A 12,120-nucleotide genomic window follows, 5' to 3' on the forward strand; every position below is an offset into this window, starting at 1 on the left:
TTATATATATATTATAATGATTTATGATATATTATAATATATATATTATATATATATTATAATGATCCAAAATGCAACTGTCGAAATAAAGCAGAATGCCCCCTGAATGGTAAGTGCAAATCCACAAATATTATATATAAATGCATCATCGCAGCAAAAAACCAACCCAGCAAAGTTTTTATAGGATTAACGGAAGGTGAGTGGAAAACCAGATACAACAACCAAAAATCATCACTCAACAATATTAAATACAAAAATCATCACTCAACAATATTAAATACAAAAATTCTACCGCCCTATCAAACTATGTCTGGGATTTAAAAAGCAATTTTAATGAGACCCCTATGCTAACATGGTCTATTCTCAAATCAGTACCCCCCTACTCAAATATTTCCAAAAAATGCCCACTATGTTTGTATGAGAAATTTACTATTATATCATATCCAAAACCTGAAGAACTGTTAAATAAGAGAACCGAAATTATATCAAATTGCCGCCACGAAAATAAATTCTTATTAAAAAATTACAAAGCTTGCTACAAACCTGACTAACAACTATGAATAAAAATATCTATACTAATCTGCTCCATATATCTCTAGGCTAACTAATAAATTACTCACATACACAGCTTTTGTAATATGTTTCATAATATTATGTATATTTTTATATCAATTTTAATTCTTATTTTTATTTTATTATTTTTTAATACACAAATAATACACATTAACACATACAAAATATTTTAAACAACATTAAACATATAACTATTTCACAATTATTAGCCAACTAAAAACAAATAATTAATATTATTAACGTAACTACTAATCAATTTCCGTCCTGTAACGATCTAAAATACATATATAAACCGTAACGTCCACTAAACAAATCGTAGCAAAATTAAACTTTTACTACTTGCCTGATGATTGTGATAACACATGAAACTCAGAGTTGCAATATTAAATTATATTATAAACATTAGCATTTAGCTAATTCCTGGTACTGCGGGTAACAAAAACATATATATTATATAGCTCTAGTTTATCTATTGAGCACTCTTTCAAGTATACAATATTATACATGATAATATAAAGATATTTTCTTTATTCATATATATATACACTTACGTATTACTCTCCTAATAGTTGTTAGTTGAGCACTCTATATTTGTATATTCAACAATGGATAACATCCAGTTTGATTATTCTCTTAAAAACATACCCACAACTGGAAAAACAAATTATAATATCAAATTAGTAGAAAAAATAGAAAGTTTCATAAAAAGAGTTCGTTGGAAAACTCATTTTTTTCTGAAAAACGAACAAAACAATAAAACAAACGATAATTACGGTTTTAAATCAAACACCCCCTCAATGTACCGAGCTAAATGACTTTGAAATCGACCTTTTAAATTTAGTAAAATCTATTAAATTCAGAAACATAAACGATCAATTTCAAACAAAAATAAAAAAAGATATCCTTAAAATTGTAACTAGCAAAGAAGTTCACGTATTTGCTGATAAAACCAATAATCTATATAAAATGTCTGCTGAAAGTCACAATAAACTGATGAACGAAAATGTTACAAAAACCTATAAAAAAGCACTGGATAATTTAGAAAAATCAGTCAACCTAGAAGCCAACCAAATAGCTTTAAAACTAAATTTAAATAACCGAATAGAATACCTAGCAAAATCTCCAGCATTTATCACCTTAAAAGACCATAAAGAAAACTTTCAATCAAAACCTGCTTGCCGGTCTCATTAACCCGGATAAAAGCGAAATTGGAAAAATAAGCAAAAAAATCTTAGACATTACTAACACATACTTAAGAAATAGCCTAAAAGTAAACCAATGGAAAAATACCACCGACGTTATTAATTGGTTCAACGACATAGAAGACAAAAATAGTTGTTTCTTCATCCAATTCGACATAAATGAATTTTATCCATCTATAACTACAGAAATATTTAATAAAGCCGTTTCCTTTGCAAAACAACACACCACAATAACAGACGAACAACTTAGAATTATAACACATAGCCAAAAATCCCTCCTCTACTACAACAATAACACATAAATAAAAAAATTGAACCATGAAAGTTTTGATGTAACAATGGGCAGCTACTATGGCGCTGAAATTTGCGAACTTGTTGGGATCTACATTCTCAACGAATTATCTAATATAATTATAAAAACCGACATAGGGCTTTACCGTGATGATGGCTTGTTGATAATACGCAATTCTAACGGCCAAGAAATGGATCGAATCCGAAAAAATATAATCCAAAATTTAAAGACATTGGATTTCAAATAGACATAAAAACAAATCTTAAGTCAGTTAACTTCCTTGATGTAACTTTCAATTTAGCCCAAAACACCCATAAGCCTTTCAAAAAACCCAACGATAATCTTCAATACATCCACATATGTTCTAATCATCCACCACAAATTATTAAACACTTACCTACTTCAATATCAAACAGACTATCGCAAAATTCCTCCAGCGAAGTTATATTTAATCAATCTAAAAACAAATATGAACAAGCACTAAAAAATAGCGGATACAAAAACTACTCCCTCAAATATCAGAACAAACAAAAAATGCCCCAGAAAAATCGTAAACACAATATCATATGGTTCAACCCCCATTTAATAAAAACGTCTCCACAAATGTTTCAAAAATTTTCTTGTATTTACTAGAAAAAAACTTTCCTAAGACACACAAACTTCACAAAATCTTAAACAGAAACACTGTAAAGGTAAGCTACAGTTGCACTGAAAATATAGAAAAAATTATAAAAAACCACAACAAAAAAATTATCTTCCCTAGAATTGAAGATAATGATCCAAAATGCAACTGTCGAAATAAAGCAGAATGCCCCCTGAATGGTAAGTGCAAATCCACAAATATTATATATAAATGCATCATCGCAGCAAAAAACCAACCCAGCAAAGTTTTTATAGGATTAACGGAAGGTGAGTGGAAAACCAGATACAACAACCAAAAATCATCACTCAACAATATTAAATACAAAAATTCTACCGCCCTATCAAACTATGTCTGGGATTTAAAAAACAATTTTAATGAAACCCCTATGCTAACATGGTCTATTCTCAAATCAGTACTCCCCTACTCAAATATTTCCAAAAAATGCCCACTATGTCTGTATGAGAAACTTACAATTATATCATATAAAAATACATATATAAACCGTAACGTCCACTAAACAAATCGTAGCAAAATTAAACTTTTACTACTTGCCTGATGATTGTGATAACACATGAAACTCAGAGTTGCAATATTAAATTATATTATAAACATTAGCATTTAGCTAATTCCTGGTACTGCGGGTAACAGTAACATATATATATTATATATATATATATATATATATATATATATATATATATATATATATATATATATATATATATATATATATATATATATATATATATATATATATATATATATCTTTATATATATATATATATATATGTTTATATATATAAATGCATATAAGTATACATTTATATATATACCATATATATATATCATATATATATATATATATATATATATATATATATATATATATATATATATATATATATATATATATATTCAATTTTTTATTTCTTTAAGGCTGAGTGGGAAGCTTTAGAAATATCTGAACACAAATGGGCTTTGAAAGATGTTGAAGAAGATTTAATGAATTCATATGCATACAATCTTAAAATATACGAAGAGTTAAAAGATAAAGATCTGTAATTTCAATAATAATTAAATGATTGAGATGCTTAGTGGGATTTTAATTTATGAGTTTTAATTTTTTTTAAGTAGTTGCTGTAATTAATACCACATTTAATTAGAAAAAAAAATTTACTGAAATATGTTTGTTTTCACAAATAAATTACAAAGTTCTCATTAAGTTGTTTTTTGGTAGAATAATTGATATTATTATCAAATAATTTTTTAAATAAAATTAACAATATATTTAATTTAGAAATAAGAAATTTGTTTATTTTCTTTTATATACTTTATTACTGTTGTTTCTTATATTATTGTTATTATTATTTCTTTTATATTTTGTTATTTTTATTTCTATTAATTTATTATGCTTTTGTTACATAATTTCAGTTAAAATATTTCATCTGATTTAAAATATTTTTAATTATAAATATTTTAACATAGTTATAATTAATGTCATTTCTACTTTTATATGAAGCTGTTCATTATTTAAATATGTTTAACATTGCATTGATTGATATTGCTGTTTGTTACATTCATTTATAATATATTAATGAATTTTATATCTATTCTAAATATATATCTGTGAAATATTACTAATACTATTTAAAAATAATTTTATTATAAGACCAATGGATTATGATTTGATATAAGCATAATAGAATTATTTTATATTATCCGAAATGGATATCCCACTTCAACTACATGAGTTTTATCCATTGAATCATGTGGAGAAATGTCCAACATATACAGAAACACTTCTTCGGCTTGAATTTGTACAATTCAGTGATTTGGATGCATTATACACAGATTTAGAAACTCTTCAAGGAGCTGCCAATATAAGATTGAGAAAACTAGAAGAAGAAGTAAAAATATTAAGTGAGTGGTGTGATCTGAAAGACCGTTTAAAATCAGATGTTGATTTAAATTTTACAAATTCTATTACCAGTAAACGAACTAGATCTGGTAAGAGTTTTAAATTATATATATATATATATATATATATATATATATATATATATATATATATATATATATATATATATAAATATATATATATATATATATATATATATATATATATATATATATATATATATATATATATATATATATATATATATATATATAATGACTTTTATCCAGGTCAAGTTGATGAATGTAAAGTTTTAAAGAAGCAAAAAATGGAAGAACCAGCAAAAGTAAATATTTCAAAAGGCAGAAGCAAAAGTAAGTTTTAACATTTAAAAGTTAAGACATACAAAATAAAGATCAACTCAATTTTTTTATTTTGTTTTGTGAACTTTTCAAGTGTTTTCAAGTTACAGGCTTGAGAACAAAACAATAAAAATTTATTAAAATGTACTTGCAAGATACTATTGCAAAATAATATTACTTGTATATTAAAATATATGCAAGTATCTTTCTAAAATTCTCTTTATTATATTTATTTAATTTAAAATGATAAGTTAAACAAAATCCGGTCTTTTATCAATTTAGATAAACATATCTATGTAATACTGATAAGTTAGTTTTTTAGCAATTTTTGTTTGTATAGATTTTAAATGTCATAAAATGTCAAATGAATAAAAAGGTATGGTTTTAGTTTGAGTTTATTCAAATATTTAGTTTGAAATAGTTTTGCAATAATTTAAAAATATTATTTAGGTAGTACAAACAGAACTTGCCTGACTCGTCATTTAGCAAAGTCTCATTCATTTACTGTATCTGTCCCTGCATGCTCTGAAAACTTTTATTTGTTATATATATGTATATATAGTCTGCATATATATATATATATTTATACATACATACATACATACATATATATTATTTAAAGAAATGCAAAAACCTTCAATTGATGAACGCAATCCTCAGAAACTTCTGTATATACTTGGAAATAGTTATGACACAGAATTTTCATCTATTGCAAAACCTCCTTCAATGAAAGCACGCGAACCCAGCACTGACGATTTAGATACCGCACCCAGCACTGACGATTTAGATATAGATTTTTATATATATATATATATATATATATATATATATATATATATATATATATATATATATATATATATATATATAGTCAAACAAATAGCACACACTATAAACATAATATATCTATAAACATAGAGAAGTAAACATCTCATTTTTGGCGCCAAATGTTTTTTTTGCATCAAAATATGGTAGACCATATGATATTTTCTGGTGACAAACAGATAGCACACGTCAGTCATTTAACATTTGACTCCAACAAAGGAATTGCTAACTCTATGTAAGTGATACGTATATTAACATAGACCAAAGATTATATGTGAACTAATCATATGTGTTACAGAGGACTACTATGAGACGTGGAACTAAGTTAAATACAGAAGAAGTCACCAAGACATTTAAGGCTGCCAATGTATCTACGTGTGAGATTTTGAAACATATGCAGCGAAGTCAGAAAGTGATCGAGAAGATTTTGAAGGATTCTGATACATATTTGAAAACAAAATCAACCAAAATGCTTCAAACATCCCACAATCTTTGTTTGAAATGGTCATTTCCCCCATGCCTAAACGTTGCATTCAGGTTATGAAGAAAGGTAAGAAGATTGACTATTAGGCACGTTTTTTGTTTTTTACATGTTTTAAACAAAAACAAAGACAATATTGTCCATTTTATTGTATTTTATTTCTTGTGTTAAATTGTATTAAATATGTATTAATTAATGTGTTAAACTTAATACTTTCATACACTTATTTTTATTACTAAATTATTGCATGTGCTATTTGTTTGGTGCGGACTGTATATATAAATATATATATATATATATATATATATATATATATATATATATATATATATATATATATATATATATATATATATATATATATATATATTTTTTTAAGTTTATTTTAAATACAAAGTTATTTTAATTTACTATGTCATACATTATAGAGCGCTTAAAGAAACAGTTTAATAATGATTCTTGATTACATTTTTGTTGTTGTTGTTGTTGCTATTATACCTTTTTAATCAATATATTCCTTGAATTATTTCTTAATACATCAGTAACTGATAATTAACAAATTTGAAAAGTCAATTGAGCATAATTTTTTTTTTTGAAATTGTAAAATGCTTTCGAGCATCTTTTGTCTATTTATTTGGAATTAAACAATCATAAATTCTTCTCAAAAAATGAAAAGAATAAGAATTTGTAATCTGTACACAAGTGAGTAATTAAGGTTTTTTTTTCTATTTCATTTATTGTGTTCTAACTTTTTGCATTTTATATGTGTTTATATTTTGATGTACCTTTTACCATGGCTTATTTATGTTTACTTATTATTTGATACTGTTAAAAGGTTCAAAATATCATAGTTCAATGTTTATATGGATGGTTAAACGTTATTATATTATTATTATTATTATTACGATGGTTAAACCAAGCCTATATTTACTATACTAAAATTTTTATAGAGCACTGAACAGCAATTACTTTTAGTTTGTTTGATAGCTTTTGTTGAAAGTTTTTCAACTTTATATCTAATAGATGATATTTGAAATAAATTTTAAATAGCGAGAAATATTTTTCCGTGCGTTACATAAAAAAAGTAAATATAAACAATGCAAAATGGAAATAAACGATAAACGAATTAGTTATTAAGATATCTAGTAACAATTTAAAAAATAGTTTTTAAAACTAGAACAAAAATATTTAAATATTTTAGAAATTTAAAAATATTTAGTTTTTTTTCCCTAAAAATAGCTTTGTAAATAATTTATCATATTTATCATCCCATTGCTTCATTTAAGTTAGATAAGCTCACTTTGAACAAGGTAAAATTATGAAACCACACAGCATTGGTAAAATTTCTCCTACTGAGAAACAAGATCGTAGAGGGCTCAGATAAGGGTTTAGCTGCAAGGTACCTTAATACTTTATTTACTTAATACTACAATAATAATAATTTTGTTTTGTAGTTGATTATTTCAACTTTTAACTTCTTTATTTCTAAATAACAGTTGATAAGTAAAGCCTAAAGTGTTAAAATTAAAAAGAGCATTTGAGTCAAAATAATTGAATTTGATGGAATATTATTTTCACTATCTGAGACAAACTAACTTTTTTATGCTAAAGTAGGAAGATTGCACGTCAATATTCCAAGAAAAAAATCAGGAAAACTTTATTATGTATTACTAAAGTGTTTTTGCTAATATTAGTTTTGACCAGTTTTGAAAGTAAAGTTTTGTAAACTATTTTTCTTAAACAATTTAGCATTTATTTAATTTACAGTTGTGATCACAGATGTAGTTTTATAATTAGAGGCGGTTATAATGGCTGTTTTTGTAAGAACATGAATTATAAATTATGTTGTAATTTCGTTTATTTATTGGCAGAGGCAGAAGGGTCTAATTTTCTTATTTTATTTAATCACTGTATCCCAATAGTTTGTAGGATATTTAAATTTTTCATTAATAATATGTTCTGAACAAATTCTACTATGCTTTTTAGCTTCCCATTGAGATTGAATTTACATGATTTATTGATTTTTTTAAATGGATAAGTTTAAATGGTTCAGAGTAGCAGCAAATAGGATCTTCTCTTGGACGTTTATGAATCTCACAAATAACTTTTTTCCACTTTTTAAGATTTTTTTAGTGTTTGGAAAAACCAATGGCAACACAAGAAAGTGATGTAGCCATTTTAAACAAAGAATTAAATTAAACCAAGTAGACTGTTATTTCTTATACGTGTTTCTTTATGCTATATCTACTTTTTGTGTAAAATACGCACAAAACATTCATGCTTCTTGATATCCGGGATTTAAATAAATTTTGAATATCTTCTATTATTTCATTTCAACATATTCGTTGTATTGGGTGGTTTGGCTCTAAGTCATTCATAAAATATTGAATGATATGCACATATCGACGTGCATATCATTTACAGTAATATATTTTTTGGTTTATGTGAATAATTTCAAGCCTTTAATAGGAATTTTGTTTTGACAGTAAATTTATGTATAAAATTACATTCATTATTAAATTACTCATACATTTTATTAGTAGACATTATCTTTTTATATATATTTCTTATAATCTTATAAATTTAAATTAAATCTTATTGATTTTTCTTTGTATATATATATACATATATATATATATATATATATATATATATATATATATATATATATATATATATATATATATATATATATATATATATATATATATATATTTTAATCGAGGCAAACCCACTACAGATTCGAGTGACAACGATGTTTGTTCTTCCAAACCTAAACTTGCATATGAAGCGCCAAATAAATTTTGGAGCTATGTTGAACCTTATTGTTCGGATATTTTACCGGAGCAAATTACTGCAATTGAGGAATCTCTTTCCACCAAAGCGGAAATCAGCGAATATTACAAGATGCCTGCATTAGGAGTACATTACTCCGACGTATGGAATAAAGAAGATTTCCTTGAAGAGCAACAGCAAAGCGCAAAAATTGATAAAAAGAGAAGTTCGCCAATTTCGAATGTTAACTTAACTGAAAGACTAAATAATGACAGTGCACTGTTAACAGAGAAAGAGGAATGTTCTTACGGATCATTTACACAGCGCCTTATATCAGCGCTTGTTGACGAAAATATAATGGCTCCTGTTTGCGAAAAAGATCTTCACGATGCCGTCAAACTTGATAGTAACAAAACCGAAATTAGACCTCATAGAAATCTTTCGAACAATAATCATTCAAAATCTTTAGAATCCGCTATAAAAGAGGAGCTTTACTCGCTCGGATTAATTGACTCATTAAATGAAGAAGAAAATAAGGATGACGACGATGAAATTTTAATGGAGTTGCGTAGACTTCAGAGTGAGCTGAAAGCTGTGCGATCCCACAATAAGCATTGCGTCAGTAAGTTAGTAGCTCGCGCTAAAATTGCTATGAAAAAACAAGAAGTTCGTCAAAAAGCAAAAATACTTGATGCTGAAGTTGTTGATATATTTCGAAAATTTTCTTCTAGTAAAGCAAAAAAAAAAGGTTTGTCTAGAAAAGATCGAGAAATGGCATGGAAGGTATATAATGAACGCAAAGCATTATGGGAAATAGTGGACAGTGAAGATGCAGAAAATAAAGTTGAATAGTTTGTATATTATAAATCAGGTCGAATATTAATTAATATAAAAAGCTTCAATTTTTTTAGTGCTAACCACAAAGTGTTTCATTTGTTTGCGAGTTTAAGTCGGTCCAGGCGTTGTATTAAGCTGGTTTTGCGGAATTTTAATAAATATTAATTTTATAAATCGTTATATTTTGTAAAAAGTAAGATATACTAAAGGGGCAAGGTGCATGGTTTTTTTTTTATTGGATTAGGAAAGGATTTTTTTTATTGTGTGGTGTGGACGAACCAATGAATTTAATCAAATTTTAATAAATGTATTAAAATTTGATTAAATTTTGCTTTTATTGAGTGAAACAAATATTTGGTTGGTTAGTTCTTCCTTTTTTTTTAACTTTTTTTGAGATTCGAAAACTTCTAGCTAGAACTTTGAAATATTTTTTTGATGTAGAAAAATTTGTATCCTATAATTGATGTCAATGTCATAAAATCGCCTCCCCAACCCATTATTGGTAGGCAATGACTTTTTTGACAAAAAAAATGTTTTGTCAAAAATTCATTGACAATTTTCAAATTTCAATAAAATATTTTTTAGCGTATTAAGATTGTAAGTTTTGTTAAGTATTGTAAGTTTTACAACTACTTGCTTTTTCTTGTTGCTTTTTTTTATAGATTTTTTTTTTTTTTTTTTTTTTTTTTTAATTTTAATTTAATTTTTTAGTTTTTGTTTGCTTTTAAGTTTGAAATTTACATCCTGTTTAAACAAATATATATATAAATAAGATAGAAAAAACATTGTGATTATTCTCAACCTTCACAAAATGATTCCCCGTGTGTTTATGGGCAATCTATGTTATGTTATGGAGAAAATCTATGTTATAGAGAAAACAAAGCTGTATTAATAAACACAAGTTTAAAAACAGACAAATATATATATTATTGTAACTTTTTGCATTTGTTTTTTCATACTAAAGGAAAGGATCGTAAAATAGCGACAAACAGATTAAATCCGGTTATCCGTTTATACAAATTTAGATGTCTTGAAAAAATTCAAGGTTATAAGGGTGAGTCAAGTTATTATATTGACACTAATATATGCGAAAACTTTTTATCTATAGTCTTATATTATACTCTGGGAAATCAATGATGCAAAATAGCAGTTAATAAAATATAACAAACTTTCTATGATATCAAGACTATGTGCTAGTTAAAAGTCCATAAGGATATCTTTAAAAGTTATGTAGTACTTACATGATAGATAGTCCAGCATGAAATTTTGTGTGAAATAATCCTATTAAATACATCTTGTAAAAATTGTATATATTTATGTATGTGTGCATCTATATGTTGTGGGTATGTACGTGGAAGTATAACTGTATATTTGGGTACATATGTATGTTTATATGTATGTGTGTATATTTACAATCAACCTGTTTGTATTTGTGTGTATATATGTATGTATGCCTGAATGTGTGTGTATATTTACAACCAACCGGTTTGCCAGAAGACTATATACAACCAACCAACACAACCGTACACAAGAACAGATGAAAAAGATTCCATTAAATATGTTATATTATACATCACATGAAGAATTTTCTTTAATGAAGAATGAAGTAAACGCTATAATGGCCAAGTACTGCATCTAATGAAGAAGATTATTTCTAATAAATAAAGTTAATTTGGTAGACCAGTCATATTAAAAATGTTTTTATGAAGAAGCTTATTTTGAATAAATAAATAATTTGGAAGATTAGTAACATTGAAAAAATGCATTCTAGTACCAATAAACTACTTAGCTATCGCTTCCAATATCGCAAAATCCAGCTATTTTACTAACGGCCTACAGCTTAATGATAAGTGATAAGTAATTAAAAAACATTACAATAGAGGGAAAATATTGAGGTAAACAAAACAAAAATATTGAGGTAAACAAAAGGTAAAAAAAAGTCTTGGCTCTATTTTCAGCGGTTCTACGTGACAAGACCTCATGGTCTTCTTTGATTGGTCTTCTTTGATTGGTCTTCTTTGATTGGTCTTCTTTGATTGGTCTTCTTTGATTGGTCTTCTTTGATTGGTCTTCTTTGAGTTTCCACGTTCTTTATCTTAATTTTTATCTTATAACGCTTTATTTTTTACTTTTTACTCGTAATTTCTTTTATATATAATTGTATTTTGTGTATTTATTTATGGAATCTTTGTAAAACCTTTCTGCTGACCAAGTAGATAGTTAAGCATTTTTA

The 12,120-nt window shown here is 25.8% G+C and overlaps 2 protein-coding genes across 2 annotated transcripts in view; both read left to right on the plus strand.

The window, feature by feature from the left end:
• The window catches only part of LOC100211604 (ER membrane protein complex subunit 3), a 38,850-nt gene extending 34,958 nt beyond the window's left edge, over nucleotides 1-3,892 (plus strand). Inside the window, exon 8 of the mRNA XM_065812196.1 lies at nucleotides 3,647-3,892. Within this exon, the coding sequence (XP_065668268.1) occupies nucleotides 3,647-3,772 (126 nt within the window). The 3' untranslated portion in view covers nucleotides 3,773-3,892. The remainder of the gene's footprint in view (nucleotides 1-3,646) is intronic.
• Nucleotides 3,893-4,348: 456 nt separating this feature from the next.
• LOC100203150 (transcriptional adapter 3-A) lies at nucleotides 4,349-9,945 on the plus strand. The gene is made up of 3 exons (XM_065812199.1): nucleotides 4,349-4,717; nucleotides 4,898-4,981; nucleotides 9,001-9,945. The coding sequence occupies exons 1-3, from the start codon at nucleotides 4,435-4,437 to the stop codon at nucleotides 9,900-9,902; spliced, it is 1,269 nt and encodes a 422-aa protein (XP_065668271.1). The 5' UTR covers nucleotides 4,349-4,434; the 3' UTR covers nucleotides 9,903-9,945.
• The last annotated feature ends 2,175 nt before the right edge of the window (nucleotides 9,946-12,120 follow it).

Source organism: Hydra vulgaris, chromosome 12 (genome assembly GCF_038396675.1).
Source record: "Hydra vulgaris chromosome 12, alternate assembly HydraT2T_AEP".
Lineage (NCBI taxonomy): Eukaryota > Metazoa > Cnidaria > Hydrozoa > Anthoathecata > Hydridae > Hydra > Hydra vulgaris.

Excerpts from the sequence above, each read along its gene's own strand:
- LOC100203150 (XM_065812199.1), top strand. The coding sequence starts at position 4,435 with ATGGATATCCCACTTCAACTACATGAGTTTTATCCATTGAATCATGTG. Across the intron at positions 4,718-4,897 it reads CAGTAAACGAACTAGATCTG|GTCAAGTTGATGAATGTAAA; the intron begins GTAAGAGTTTTA and ends ACTTTTATCCAG. Across the intron at positions 4,982-9,000 it reads TTCAAAAGGCAGAAGCAAAA|GCAAACCCACTACAGATTCG; the intron begins GTAAGTTTTAAC and ends ATTTTAATCGAG.